Here is a 16,369-nt window from a genome sequence, read left to right on the forward strand (position 1 = left end):
CTCACCACAACTGCTAATTATTTGGAAAAAAAAATCGAAATGAAAGATCTTGAAAAAATAAAACTATATTTTGGCTTGTAGATCGAGCATTTCCCAAGTGAAATTATTATCCATTAATTAACACACATAGAAAAAGTCATGAAATGCTTTTATATGGATATAACTCATCCATTGAGCTTCCCAATGATTGTTCGATCACTTGATGTTAAGAAAGCACATTCTCGTCCTCCAGAAGATGACGAAGAACTTCTTAATACTGAAGTATCATATCTTAGTACAATTGGTGCTCTTATATATCTAGCAAATAGAACCCGACTTGAAATAGCATTTTTAGTCAACTTGCTAGTATGGTACAGTTCTGCACCAACTCAAAAACATTGGAATAGGGTCAAGTATATAATGCGTCACCTTTGTGGCACAACTGATATAGGATTGTTTTATGCAAGAGAATCAACGTCTCATTAATGTTTAGGTACGCAGACGCTGATTATATTTTCGACCCACATAAAACTCGATCACAAACAAGGTATGTGTTTATTCGTGGCAACACTATAAGTGGACAATGACTACTACTTCTTCAAATCACTCTGACATACTCACAATTCATAAATTAGGTCGAGAGTGTGTTTGGTTAAGATCTATGGTACAACATATTCAAGAATCATGTGGACTCTCTTTGTAGCCTAACAATTGTATATGAAGACAATGCAACGTGTATTACATAGATAAGAGGATGCTACATCAAACGTGACAAAACCAAACACATTTCACCAAAGTTCTTCTTCACACACGAGATCCAGAAGAGCCGTGACATTGATGCTATGCAAATACGCTCCAATGATAATTTGACAAACTTGTTCACTAAAGCACTACCGACTGCAACATTCAAGAAGCTACTGCACAACATTAAAATGTGCTTACTCAATGATCTTTTTATGAGGAGGAGGAGCTATTAACTGAAAAGGTATTTAGTATGCTACACTCTTTTTCTTTCGTTCAAGTTTTGTCGCACTTAGTTTTCCTGATAAAGTACGTTTTAATGAGATAGTTTTAACCTATGCAATATCATTTTCAGACACACAAGAATATTGTACTATTTTTCCTTCACTAAAGTTTTTGTCCCACTGTGTTTTCTCTAATAAGAGTTTAACAAGGCATATCCTTAATGTAATGTAATAGACCCCAATAGAGAATGTTACATATATCTTATATGTGGGACGATTTATAAGGCAATGTTATCTCATATATAAGTTGGTGCTGTGCTGTACTTGTGAGCAAGCATACACGAGATAAGTGGTTGTACTCTAATTAGGAATAAAACTTGTAGCTAGGTGTTAAGTAAATAAACAATGAGGCAATGACTAAGACAACTATATTGGGGTGTGTGTGTGTGTGTGTGTATACGCGTGTGTGTGTGAAAAAAAGATTGTGTCTGTACGTGGGATATGAAAAATATAATAAAGCTTTCTTCCATATATCTCTTTTATTATATATATTCCTGGCAGAGAGAAGAAAATTACAAATCTGAGCTGACAAAGTCATGATCAACAATGCTCAGGACATTACAAAAGATATGAGCTAAAAAAACATCATTCAAAATATGATACTTCAAATGTTGGGCTAAAGTATGAGCAACCTTGTTATCATGTCTTTGCAAATTGCCGTATCTTTTATTATATTGCTTATTACTTTTGTGTGGTTATCTTTCTTATGTATGGTAGATATTATATTTATAACAAGAGGCCGGTTCACTGTTTTATAGACATAATGTTGAGGAATGGTAGTGGTGGTCAACATGTCTTTCTATTTTTTTTAGCAAATCAAATGATGCATAAGATATAAACTCTATATTTGAGTTTGGTGGACAGATCTCACCTATTCCGAATCCGCCAATCACTACATATTGACGTACCAATCACACTAGATTTGTATTATTATTTCATTGGGTTGTAAGAAGGAAAGGTTTCATTATTTGGATTTCTTTGTTTTTAGCTTGTATTAGTGTTGTGTGGACACGTGTGTGAGTATGTAAATATTCATGTGTCCAACATATCAAATTTTCAAAAAATAATAATAATAATAATATCTTAATTTAACATAATTTTCATTTTTGAGTCTGAAAGCACTAAAATTGTGCTATGAATTTAGGATTGAATAATTTTCAACTCAAAAATTCTAAATATTTTTTTACTTTTTCAATTAAAACCATACTACATGTGATACTCCCAAATATAACATGAAGGAAAAACAATAATATAATATAATTAATTATTAAATATGTTTTTAAACACATGTATAAGCCAAAAGTGTAACACATATCTCCTATTCATGTTGAAGTAGTCATATCCATGTTTAAGTATTGTCTGCGTGGTGTAATAAGGATAAAACATATTTAAGATCAAAGATATTGTTGGTGGCAATGCCATGTGGGGGTGGGGGTGGGGTGGGGGTGGATGACAAATGAGTGTAATAAGATGGAATCACCATCAATTTTTTGGGATCTTGCCTTCTCCGCCCATGTGCCATGTGCCTAACTGCCAAGTTTTCCACCATTGTCTTCTTTCTTCCAATTTCTTACTTTTTGTACTTGTAGATGAAAGTTGTCCCAAAATGTATAATGGAACCTCTAGTGTCAAAACTAGATTCGGACTTATGCAGAACAAAGAGTTGGGGTTGAAAGAAATTTTTACATTGTCCCCCTAATCATTTGTCAGTTTTACTAAATGGGCAATTGTCCGACTGATACAAACCTAAGTAACATAAAACGAAGAGTTCGAGAGCGGAAGTACGAAAGCAACAAAATTAAGTTACACAAAGTGAGAATAAAAGCGAGAGCGCACGCAAAATCTGAGAGCAGAAACGTATCTAGAGCGTAAAAGCGACACCTGCTGAGAAGAATTGTATGATTTAAGTATAAACTTACCTCTCTTTTAGGGAGGTCGATGGTTCAAACCCTCGATGGAGGCATGTGTGCGAGTTTGCTTAATCTTTCAATAAAAATTTAATTAAAAAAATGTCAAATTTATTAGAATTTTTTTTTTTTCCTGTTCGGTTGTGATTGCCAAGAATATGTAGACCGCACCATGTAATGATTTCCCGTGGGGTTGACAATGTAACTTCAGTTAAAGCAACAAAACAAACACTGAGATGCAGATTCAGCCAACGCTACTTTGAACTAGAGCCTTTAGTAGTGAATAATTACAGATATGAGGAATCAAAAAGCAACAAAATAACCACTAGATGCAGATTCAGCCATCAACACTACCCTGAACTGGAGGCTTTACAGGTGAATAGTGACAGATCTGAGGAATTGACTTTTTAGCCTTATTCATTGGCCACTTTAAGAGGCTACCCAAAATAAATAAATAAATAAATAAAAGATAAAAAATTTAGGACAATACTTACTTCCTCATTTGTGATCTAATTAGAAATATATAAATAATTTCTAATTACAAAATCAAGAAAGTATAATTACAAATATATACATAATTTCTAATTACAAAATCAAGAAAGCATAAATCAAGACGATAACATGTTTTTTTTAAGAATAATTTTAACCATCCTCTCTGATTTCTTTATTTATCAATTTCTTATTTTGTAATTGCAAAATATTTGTCCATTTGTGATTGGACCTATTGGGTAGGCAAGTATTGTCCAAAAATTTAAGAGGCTCCCAATTTACGGGGAAAAAAATGACAAGGCTACCATTTCATCTGTACCTCTCAAATAGTCCTGATCTGTCACAGCTTAATTTGTTCAGAGTCAAAAATCTTATAAAGCTGATTTTTTAGTTTGAACTTTGAACTGCTCAAGCATTTTTCTGAGTCACATAGTTTGAAGGTTACTAGAAAATCTGAAATCACAAATCAAACCGTCTCAGATATTGAAATGTTTATACATATGAAGGAACACTGATCAACCTGATCTGATTCCTGTAGGTGGATCGCACAAACGGGTAATAAATCAAAGCACGATATGGGTAAAATGAAAATATATAGCACAAAAAAGATAGAAATATAAATTCCATCTTATTATTTTCTAAATTTAATCATAGGTTCCAGGATGCCAAATCTTGAGATGAACATATGTTTTCAATTAATAGGAACTACACAGGTAAGAATCTACCAAAACAACCCCAAGGGGTTAGCCCAACTGGCAAGATCACTTGGCCCTGGTGCCTCATGAAGCATTAAATATTTAAGTCTGAGGTTCGACTCCCATGGAGTGCAAACAATTTCCTTGGGGCTATGCTTCCGCGGCCATACTCCACGACTTTTCCGGCCTCGGGTGCGGAGGCGCCCTTCCTAGATCCTTGGGAATTAGTTGGGGCGAAGCCCCCAGACACCCCATGTTTTTTTTTTTTTGGTCTTCACACATTTGAAAAACCTACACACATACACACACCCAAACAGAAAGAAAAAAAAAAATAAGAGGAAAAAAATGAGGATCAGGAGACATTCAAGGATGTGCTGCCGCTTCCAAGCCTAAATATGGACACACCATTTTTTGTATCATTCAGAAAATGGATATTTAATGCAACAAACTAATCCAAGGTCTAAATGACATTCTGGAGAATCCAATCAACTTATTAAGTAAATCAGAGAGCAACATCTCAAGACTGGAGGTGGACTGAACATCTTCCAGCTACTTATTTGGCAGTTTCAGAAATGCAGATGCAAGAACTTAACACATAAAGAGACATAGGTGGCCAGGATATACCAAGTGGGAGTCCAGAAAGGCACAATTCAATCTAGATGTGTTGGGTGAAGGGACCCAATGTCCTATATCTATTTATCTCTATGACACCAGCATTACAGTGACTTGTGCATACATTGAGATTGGTATTAATACTTCTAGGTCAGCCCTTAATTTCACATCATATTTGCAAATGATTGTATCCTAAAGTGTCTGCACAAAAAAGTTAATTCACACAATTTACTGGAAAGTGAGCTCTAAAGATAATTACCGTCGAGCCTTTAGCATAAGTGGTTTCTCTTTCCCCTCCCATTTGAAACATTGAGAGTTCAAGTCCACATTAGGGCATAGTGGGAGTTGTGTGAGTTGGGTGTCTGTGTTATTACCTAAAAACGACAAATGATAATAATAATAATAATAATAATAATAATAATGCAGCTAGATGATTCTCATCAAGACATAACATGCCCCAATATTTAATGAACTATTTTTTGTTAACAAAACTTATCAATAAACCTCAATTCTATCTCATGCACCATGACTGAAATTTCATTTATTTGCCCAAAAGTGAAGGCAGTTTTAAAATAAGTTCAGAAGATCTTATTGCCCCCATTATGCTGAAATGCCAGCCTGAAGACTCAGAGATGATATTTTTGGTTGAAGATAAGTAGGCAAAATGTATAAGCAAAGAATCATCCCCAGGCCATCAAGTGGCAATGCATCATAGATACGCATCTTAGAACGCAGACACCTCCTACTTTAAGGTTCAAGATGGGTTCTTGAGAAATAAACCCCAAGTAATCATATATATATACGCACACACAAACACTACAAACAAGGAAATATATATATATATATGTATCAGAACATGGCAGTGGGTAATTAAAATCAGCAGAAAATATATATATATAATGAAGTTCCTCTAACTGCATTGAAATTACAGAGAAAACTGTAATTTTACAATCAATTCTAACGTAATATACAGGTCCCAATATCAATAAAATTTCTTTCTATGAGGTGCATGTTGGCTTCACTTATTTAGTTGTTTTACAACCTTGGCTAGAACATTGAAATAGATCGAAAAAGTACTTTTCCCAAAGAAGAAAAGGAAATTTCATTGATAAAATGAGAAGACTTACAAACTAACATCCCGCAACAGGATATGGAAAAGTGAGGAAGGTTGGTCTTCAATTCCACAACCTCAACCTGGAGATCATGCCTCCCTAAATGGACTGCTCCATTACCACCTTCAGGATATAATAAATTGCTTTCTAGCTTAAACTCATAGTAACTATAGCAACTCGGTACTTACATTATTCAGGTCATCTAAATCAGCATTACATCTCTTTTGCCTCTCCCACGGCTAAGCCTCTATCATACACACTGAAGCAACACACGGAATATGCATTGATTTTGATGGCAAAATCTTCCCTTTGTTGTAAAAGTAATTCTGAGACCTCCTTCTAATCAGAGATGTGCTGTTTTTTCATGAAAATATTGTCATTAACTCCATTCAGCTAGAAGATTAACAGTACTTCAATAAAAAAATAAAATAAAACCAATCTGTTTTATTTTGTAGCCTTTGCTCAAAGAGAAAATGGGTCAAATTCTACAGGATCAAACCAATAGGTTTTTGTTAAGTCTACAATAGATATGCTCTGATATCAATTGATAGAACATGAGATTGTTACCCAAGGCTCGGATACATCCGAGTGTGAACGGTGACTTAGACAATAGGTCTTATGGATATATTAATTAGCAACAAACTAACTTTTCGAATCACTGTTAATTCTTGTTTCAGTTAGTTATTCTGGTTGTGATTTGAATGTTTCGTATTCTTTCAACAAAACCGCAATCATGCATCTATAAAAAATAAAGCAAAACAGATACATGGTATGTTTAAGTGAAAAAAAACATGGGACCTTAGCCAGTCAGGAACAATCAAATGTATTAGAAAGAAATTACAACTAGATTAACAACTTCCACAACCTAGAACCCCTAGTTACCCGCATCTAGCAACAATTTTACAAGTCAAGTTCCACATACTAATCACAACCCAACTCAATAAAAGCCTCACAAGACCACTTGGGGTTATACAAATCCTTTTCATACACATAAATATAGATATGTTTATATATTCAAGTATATCAAGGACCAAACAGCCATTTTTCTGTTGAAACACCATGTATTTTGTTGCAGCAATTTCTTTTTGTCCTTCCCCTCATCCCTGGATGTCTTCAAGTTGAAACCAATCACTCACCCTTATCAATGTTGCACCTAACTCTTTCATGCAAACTAAGACCATCTTAAATGACATTGTCTCATGTTGTCCATGACTCAGGGTACGTCTGGCTTCTCATAAATGTATTCATTTACTAGCCTATTTTTTCTTGTCCTCTCTTTCTCCATTGCAGTATCAATGTTTTGGCTAAGTTAACCTTATGTAGGGTGTTTATTGATTGTTTAGAATCCAATAGAATAAAGCATAGATGGTCTTGCGGTTGTCTTGTAAAATTTTTAAGTCTATATTACAGGTTACTATCGATCATAGTGCTTAAAAGGCATTTATTCACTTCATTAATTCCACTCTGCTTCATGACATAAAATAATGGTGACATTGATAACAGATTCAAGAAATCAGGATTAGCTATGATTTATTCAAAGGACACCTGCTGATGGAATTGAGGAACTTGGCATTATTATTATATGGAAAATCTAGATGAAGAATCCAGTTCCAATGAAAAGCTACCCATCAATTGCTTAGTTATTAAGTGGATAACTAACTAGAAGGACAGTTTGCTGTATGTAGGTACTTATTTTGAGGCAAAACCAAGGTGAAGACCCGAAATTAACATTGGTGAATGATGTCCCAAGGGAGAATTTTTGGATTTTAACTATGGTTGATAAGGAAAAACAATGAAATGTTTACCTCAGCTGGTTACCAACAATAGAAAGCAGAATACCTTTTGGCTCTGCAAATAATTCAGGGCACAACTTTATAAGTCGGAATTGCATGGCTTTTGCAAAAGATTCAAGTTTGCTGAAGGGCATATCATAAGATATTAATGCACAACTAGATTAAAACATGAAGCTGGTGAAGTAAATTTAGGATTAAAGGGGGAAAAAAAAAAGTAAATTTAAGGAGCCAACCTGCATCTAGAATTTTATATTACGATATCTAGCAACTTAATTGGAATTTGAAGACTGCTTTTGCCACATTTGCAAGAATTCAATCAATCAACGGAAAATGTTTAGCCAACATTGCTCATGAATCATGATATAAGAGACTCTTGATAACAAGCAGATCTAGCATCATACCTTTAACTGCACCTGAAATAAAATTTATTACTAAGTAATAAGTATCTAGAGGTGTTTTGCTTATGAGAATGGTAACATTGTCAGAAATTCTCTCGTCAATAATCCTACCAAAACACAAAGGCTAAATTTAGCTAAAATATTTTCATCTGGCAGGAATCCTGACTAACTAGTATGAATGGATGATAATGTTTGAAAAAGTCGCATCGCATTTAAATAGCCCCTGTAAAGTGTTTATATTTAACCCCCCACCCACCCACCCACCCCACCCCAAATATAGTGCCCTAATGTGCATAGACACCCATAGGTCAGAGAGTGAACATGGCGATAATCATGTGAAACAGAGAGACAACAGAGCAAGGAAAACGAGATAGTTCATGGATTTTATGGATTATAATATAAGTATGTTTATTCTGAGATACTAAAATACAGAATGATGTGGAAGACTAATCCCTGGCTGATAATAACGTTGTAACAGCGGTATGAAGATAATTAGCATTTATTGCATTTTTCCTGCATTATACAAATAACAAAATATAAAATACTAATATTATGAGAATAACAAGAAAGCAGTTATGAAGATGATATAAAGTACCAAATTAAGTTGAAGTGTTCTTCCTTTTCTTTTTTCTCTTCTTCCCTTTTCCCCTAGTCTTTGCTGCTTGCATTCGAGCTCTAGGTCTGATTTCCACAAGGTAAACTTCTTCCCTCACCTTCCTGATTGGCTTAAAAACCTCAGTGACTGAGGGGTCCAACACATCTCTTGAACATTGAAGAGTGACACCCATAGTCGTCGCCTCATCCCAGAGCTTTCTGCCCTGTTCAAAATCTCCTCCTCTACAAAGCTTTGGGATAAGCAAATCATATACTGGCCCATAGCCACCTAATGAGCTTTTCTTCATTTGCTCTAACAGCTCAAGGGCATAATTTGCCCTCTCAACTCCACAGAGAATGCCAATTAAATCATAATAAAATTTACGTTCTGGCACCAACCCCTCGTCAATCATCTTATCTACAATTTGCTTACCTTTACCGAATCTCCCTGTCAAATACAAAACTCTAGCAACAAGATAATAGCTGGTCCAATCAGGCAAACAACCCGATTTTCTCATCAAATAAAAAATGCGGAGAGATTCCTTGACCCTCCGTGTTCTACCCAAACAAGAGAGCAATATATTGTAACTGATCGAATTAGGTACGATACCATGAGACCTCATTTCTATCATCACATTTAAAGATTCGGGAACAAGACCAGATGGATTTGATTTCAGGTTTCGCTCGCAAAGGCACCTGAGGAATGTATTATAGCAAAAAAGGTCCGGCATAATTCCATCGGACTTCATCTCTTTAATAATTCTCCGCGCTTCCTTTACTTTCTCCAACTCAGACCACCCATAAAGGAGTGTCCTATAAATACAAGGCTTTACACCTGAAATCTTATCCTTATGGTGCCAAACAACCCCTTCAGCTCTTTTAGCATGCCCTTTGGCGCAAAGAGCAGTAACAATGGCAGTGACTGTAACTTCATCTTGTGGGCACTTGAACTTGTCCAAGTTCTTAAAAATGCCCAAAGCTTCATCTTCCCTCCCCATTTTAACCAATGTCTCAGCTACAAGACTAAAAGTCGAGGCCTCCATTACCCGACCTTCCTTTAGGAGATCTGATATCATGATGTCCATTGCCGTGAAGTCCTTTTGCTCTGCAAACACCCGAATTGCATGATTGAAATCCTTATCTTCCAATTCATGGTTTAAATTTTTGCTAGACCACAAGAAGAACCTGAGAAGTTTTCTAGTGGGTGCTTCATTTTTACAAGAATCAAGGACTTGGGTAACAAGAGATGAAGTCAAAGGCAAAGTTAACTTGTTAAGACTCGCTTCCAAATCGTCTAAACCACCAACTCCACTTGAAACAACACTACATAACTCATCTAAGTCCATAGATGATTGGTATTCCAGCATTGTGCAGTAGAGAGAAGAAAAACACTGTCTTGGTTTCTGGGCATTGATAGTTTTCAGCAACAAACTTGGCCATTTCGATTTCAGCGAGAATGACATTTTTCCCAAGGCAATCATCGAACCAGACAAGCAAGTGAAAACATAATGCTTGAATTTTCAATAAATCTGTGCGTGAGCTTCAATCACAGTGCCAAGTAAACATGATACGTGCAAGAACATTCCAACTGTTACATAAACAAATAATCACGTTCTCTGAGGAAATTCATCAAACAGGTGGTGTGAACTGATATAGAATACTTGAAATCTTATACCTATGTGCATTGGAAGATCAAACATGGTCCAAAGATTAATGAACACTTACAAGAGTAAGAACATACAAGCCACTCTCCACTCTTTTGCTCCATCTCCTTGAAACATCTTGTTAATAATTATCGTCGATAGAGAGCGCGTAACAAACACGGAGTGTAAGAGCAGAGCAGAGCAGAGCAGCGACCCAAACAAGAATAAGAGCGAAGGGAACTACATTTGTTTTGAAATTTTGCTTTTAAACATGTTGGTAATAGAAAAGAGGACTTTGAAATAAATTACAGTGACCCCCTAACATTTTGAGCAAACTATACAGGGATAGAGTATTTGATCTTGATTATTTTGACCTCTCTAATAGAAAAATATTCTTTTGTACAAAATATACAAGTGATGTGTAAATTTTTTTTTTTTTATCTCTAGCAGTCTGTTAAGATACATTGTATAAAATTATTGTGTATTTTACACAACCTTTATTTCCTTTCTCCTCCCTATTTCTTATTCCATTCAAGAATCAACTTTATATTAAGTAGGTTTATAAAAATTATGTGAGGTCCATACATGATACTGGTTGATTATTATTGAAGAATATATTTTTACACAAAAAGTGTAAAAAAAATAAATAATATAAATTTTTTTTGTAAATCTATCATGAAACATCATATTTACAAAATATATATATATATATATATATATACACACAACGGTTGCAGATGCTCTTATCTAATATAACAAAAATTTAATAAAACAATCCGTCAAACAAAAAGACTCGATTACCCTTCTTCTTTTTCGATAATTATCAATTACTCTTTGTTTTTATAAATACTATATTACCCTACAACTTTAAAATTAAAAAAATAACTAATCAAAAGTCATTAATAATAATAATAATAATTTGTTTTTGTAAAATATAATATAAAATTGGTATGAAAATTAATAATTTGTATTTCATAGTATATTTGTCATTTCATCTCAAAATATAAAGTTATCGAGTCTTTTAATATAAAAAAATGACAACTTAGTCATTTTTTAAATTTTTATTAATGGTAGGGGATGTCGTTAACACGTGCACTCTCAAAGGCATGTTAAAATAATAAAGATCAAACGCTATAATTTGTCCAAACTCCAAGAAAAGTATGTGACGACCCTGGATTTTACAAACCCAGTGTGTCCTGTGATGACCCAAAACGGATCCAAAATGCGGAAACTAAACATAAAAAAAAAGTCCATAGAGATGTGCATTATCCCTAAGACACGAGAGTGGCCTTCTGAGGAGTCCCGTGACTCCACGAAAGTAAGACCGGAGTTAGGGTTTCAAAACCCTCCAAGGAATGGACTGAGGGCAAAATGGTCATCCCAAACTGAAATGGGTGCCACCATGCACACAATTGGAGAGACAACAAAAAATGAATGAAATTAGAATTAAGAATCACCTGATTCCAAGTTCGGACGGAAAAGATATGAAGATAAAACGATACGACGTCCTCTGATTAAGAGATACCACAACCATATCTCACTAAAACTGTCATAACTCTCACTACGTTGGAGTTTCTATGTGTGATTGGTACCATTGGAAATCTGACTTCAAGCTCTTGAGGTTTGACTGAAAAATGACCCAATTTGGATAAGAAATGAAGAAGTTATGACCATTTGAAGTCGGAGCAACAATACTGTCCCAAAACTGAAGAATAAAGAACTGAAGCATTTAGGTCGACCGAAATGAACCCAAAAGGACCCCAAACCTGAAAAATGAAGGAAAACCACATCGGTCGACTGAAATGATGCATCAGTTGACCGGTTGTGGCCCAAACAGAACTTTATCTACTAGAAATGACGAAATACTGTTCAAATCAAATTGAACAAAGAACCAGTCGACCGAAATGAGCCACCGGTCGACCGAAACAGGTCAAAAATGTATAAATCAAGCTTGCTATGCACTAAAAGATGAAAAGGTTCTTAAGTCTCATCTGAATCCCCTTTAGCATGATCAAATTTTAAACCATGTATTTGTGTGATATTGTGAGCATACACGCAAACATAAAATAACATTTTAGATGCGCTACAATAGCCTATGGCCTCATTACATTCCATTTACTTTAAATCATATGTCAAACCTCTAAAATTAGAAAAATTACATTACAAAGGTGAAACTTGAAGTTTAAATACATACACTTAAACTTTAAGGTTTGTGGCCCTTGGCCTCATGTTATACATATCAAATGAGTGTTAAAAAGAGTGCTTAGGCACTCATTACATATCCGAAATTGGAATTGACATGTTAAACCAAACAATTATATTATAATTCAAAAGAGAAGTTAAGTATGCTAACACTTGCATGTGAACAAAAATACATTTGAAAGAACTTCAATTTGACGAAACGATCTAAGGATATTGTGCATCCCGAACCAAGGTATCCGTACCTGAAAACAGCCCAATAACTTTGGGATGAGTAAACAAGTTACTCGTAGAGAATGAGCATGCATCAACCTAACTTTTTATAAGGCTATTACATTAACATGAAGCAATTCAAAAGGATCATGCTACCTAATGTCTATGTCGTAAGTGAGACTCAAGGATCATCCTAAGCTACTCATGCAATTGAAATGAACTACGGCATACAAGTATACATACTTAAGTATACAAAACGATGCTAAAACACAATATACAACATTTAAGCATACATTTACAACTATACTAAACCATATTAAAACAAGTTATGCAATGTCTAGGCATACCTACACAAGTATACATTTAATATGAAAAATTCATAAATCAAGTACACAAACACAAGTATACTAAACTAATAGGATTACGCATAAGACAAGTATACATAGCACAAGTATACTAAATGAAACCTACACACACGGAGTAAGTAAACGAGTTCAAGCACACTAAAGGAGATTCTACTACACAAACAAGAGTACAAGTTCAAGTATGCTGAATGAGATCTAAATACACGAAGCAAGTATACGGTTTCAAGTATACTAAATGAGATCCAAATGCACAAGGCAAGCACAAATTCACAAGCTATAAGTAATCCATGATTAACAACTTATAATAGAATGCGAAATCAAGTCAAATAGTGGAAGGACTAGGAATACTTGGTTACTGACCAAGCAAGTTATTCCGGGCTATTACTTCCACAAGGTACTACCTATACGCACTTCATATGATTAAGGAGACTCTTGTCGCCGTATTAGAGCCAAACTCTAGCCATCACATGTTCCTTTTCCTTACAAGCCTTCCAAAATCAAAAGTTCAAAACTCATGCAAAATCAATAAGTTAGACCAAACTTATACAACTCAAATAATGTATAGGAATCAATTCCCATACACAAGTAAGGTTGAATCCACACAAACCATGTCCTAAAGTTTCAAGTCTACAATGACATTCACAATGTCGAATCTTCAATGTGCGATTCGTTACACGCTATGACAATATCATTTCAATATCGAAAACACAATCTCATCTAAACAATCCCTAATTAATATATGTAAAACAACATAGCATGGTTATTACACAAACCAACTCAAAACTAAATTAGATCATTGAAACAACAAAATAGGATTTTGTAATAACCGATATTTTAAAGGATTTATTAATTGGAATTAATTACTATTATTTTATTTTTAAATGATTTGTTTGATTTAATTGCTTTTATTTTTATTTTTTTAATGATTTGTTTTATTTAAATAAGTGTGTAAATTAATTGTCTTGTTTTAATTAAATTATATTTCTTGATTATATATGATGATTGTTGGCATGTTAATTTTCTTGGTATGATGTGACTTAGTTGTAAATTCATGTTTGTTAATGTGCTTCGTGAATTAGTTTTCAATATTTTAAGTGTTTGATTAATTATTTTATTTATTTAAATTAATTGGAATGGGCTTAAGGGAAGTTGGACCAAAGGATGTGATCTTGGGCTTGGATGAAGCCTTGTTCGGTAATTAATTAGAAGCCCATGGTTATGAGGTTATTTAAAGGATTTTTGGTGTGCTAAATATAATTATTATTATTATTTGAGACTAATTAATTAATTATATAAGTATAATTAATTAATAATTATTAGGGAAGAATGTACATATATTTATGGATATATGTGTATTTATATATGTACATAATATAATATATGTGTGTAATATATATATTATCTTATTTAAAGATGATTATTATTATTATTTATTTATTTAATAGTCATACTAGTAATAGGATTAGGGTTATGTATATAAATATACACATAAGGTTTGGTTGTTAAAGGTTTTCCACGTTAGAAAAAAATAAGAGAGACAGAGAGAGAAGAAGAAGGGCTGACAAAGAGGAGGCCGGATCAGAGAAAGAGGAAGCCGGATTTGGAAGAGACAAGCGAGTTTTCTCTACTTCTCCTCTTAGGACTCATAAACCTTTCACCTTGATTATCAAAATTATAATTTTTTTTATTTTATTTTGTGGATTTGAAATAATTTATTAATCAGATTATTAGGAGCACATTAATTCCTTGCATATATGTAGATTAATCATGTGTATATATATGTATGTGTTATTATGATGCTTCAATTCTTATTTTTCTGAAATTATTTAAGTTGGATTTAACTATGTTTATCATGATTAAGTATATTAAATGGATTGATTAAATTATTATGTAAGTTAATCTTGGCCTTCGAATATTAATTATTAATTGTTTAGTTTTTCTAAAATTTTCTGAATTTTTTTTTTTTTTATGTATTCAAAATTCTTTTTAGAATTTTTGTTTTATATAAAATTTTAAATTATATATATATATATATATATATATATATATATATATATATATATATATATATATATATATGTTGTGTATAAGAACAACCTGGGGCTACCTACTGTACGGCGTACCCAATTAATGGGCTTAGCTTCAGGGCGGCAAGGTGTAAGGCACTTTAGTGCGCACCAATCAGGACCTTAGGATGGTCCTGATGATCATCGGAAGATTTGGTGTGGTGCAGAGCATAGAGATAGGGTACACTCGCGGATCTGGACCATTGGAGTATGTGGAGGTAGGTGGATTGATTGGGTGCGGCGCAACTCCATGCTCTATGGTGTAGGCACGGATCCAAAGCTGTGGAGGCGGCTAGATCATTAGAGATGGATCTGATGTGGGCAATCTCACCTGATGCAAGGGGTAGGCCAATGGGTGCATGCCAGCACACGCGGAGCACAACATAGGCGTGTGAAGGCACGTGGCAGCGCGTGGATCCGCCTGCCAGTGTGTCTATGCGCGTGCAGCAAGTGGCGGCGCGTGGGGCACGTGTGGGGGTGTTTAATGTCCCGGTAAGGTCCTGTCTGGTCCGGTGAATTTCTGGATTTAATTTTAAGTCTATTAGGGTTGAAATCAGCCACTAGAGGAGATATTCTTAGGGTTTTGAGAGCTGTTAAATGTTACTAAAATAGTAGCATTTATTTGCGTAAAACAATTAATTAATAATTTATTATAGAAGGAGGTATATGTGTGTGTGTATATATATATACACACACAATTATTTATATATATACATGTATATGGTTTAATTAATTTATGATAAGCATGAAAGGTTGTATATATGTATTTATTGATATATATGTATAAATGTGATTTAAATAATCCAGAATTATTATGAAAAGTATCATACACATATATATTATAAAATATATGTGTTTATATATCACTTTTGATTTTTAAATATTATAGATCTTATTTGGTATATCTTGATTTGTAGATGATATGGTTGATTTAAAATCTTAATAGAGTGGTTATTAAATTAAGGACATGCTTATAATACGCATGTGAAGTCTATATATGATTAAGCTTATAGTTAAGCTTAAAGTTAGTACATGATTATTGTAGGCATGGATGAGTTGCCAAAGGCTTAAATATACTGCCTTATTAGTTATGAATAAATTTCATATATGGGAAGTATGGTTGAGTTGCTAATTAAATGTATAAGTAATAATACTTAAGGCAGCATGGTTGAATTGTTGTCATATAAATAAATATATTGATAATGGCATAGTTGATTTGCCGGTGCATAATTAAATTGTAATGTGTTTAGATGATTAAAAGTTCATCTAAGGTTATTGT

At 33.9% G+C, this 16,369-nt stretch overlaps 1 protein-coding gene across 3 annotated transcripts; it reads right to left on the reverse strand.

The window, feature by feature from the left end:
• Positions 1 to 4,026: 4,026 nt before the first annotated feature.
• Positions 4,027 to 10,807, reverse strand: LOC132285391 (pentatricopeptide repeat-containing protein At5g61370, mitochondrial). 3 transcript variants are annotated; one of them, XR_009472533.1, is made up of 3 exons: positions 8,606 to 10,805; positions 5,835 to 6,173; positions 4,027 to 4,386 (listed from the first exon to the last, which is right to left on the reverse strand). XR_009472533.1 is itself a non-coding variant. In XM_059787568.1 (3 exons), exon 2 carries the CDS (start codon positions 10,083 to 10,085, stop codon positions 8,610 to 8,612), a length of 1,476 nt encoding a protein of 491 aa, XP_059643551.1. In that variant the 5' UTR covers positions 10,086 to 10,192; positions 10,330 to 10,805; the 3' UTR covers positions 5,552 to 6,173; positions 8,606 to 8,609. The 3 variants fall into 3 exon arrangements, 2 of the variants coding, with proteins under 2 accessions (XP_059643551.1, XP_059643552.1); XM_059787568.1 differs by lacking the exon at positions 4,027 to 4,386 and having other exon boundaries at positions 5,552 to 6,173; positions 8,606 to 10,192; positions 10,330 to 10,805; XM_059787569.1 differs by lacking the exons at positions 4,027 to 4,386; positions 5,835 to 6,173 and adding an exon at positions 8,372 to 8,523 and having other exon boundaries at positions 8,606 to 10,807.
• Positions 10,808 to 16,369: the final 5,562 nt, after the last annotated feature.

This window comes from Cornus florida, unplaced genomic scaffold, assembly GCF_030987335.1.
Source record: "Cornus florida cultivar Cherokee Brave unplaced genomic scaffold, ASM3098733v1 CherokeeBrave_3.0.0_Hap2_Chr11, whole genome shotgun sequence".
NCBI classification, from domain to species: Eukaryota; Viridiplantae; Streptophyta; class Magnoliopsida; order Cornales; family Cornaceae; genus Cornus; species Cornus florida.

Bases quoted from the DNA above. Each gene is read 5' to 3' on its own strand.
- LOC132285391 (XM_059787568.1), bottom strand. From the start codon at position 10,085: ATGATTGCCTTGGGAAAAATGTCATTCTCGCTGAAATCGAAATGGCCA.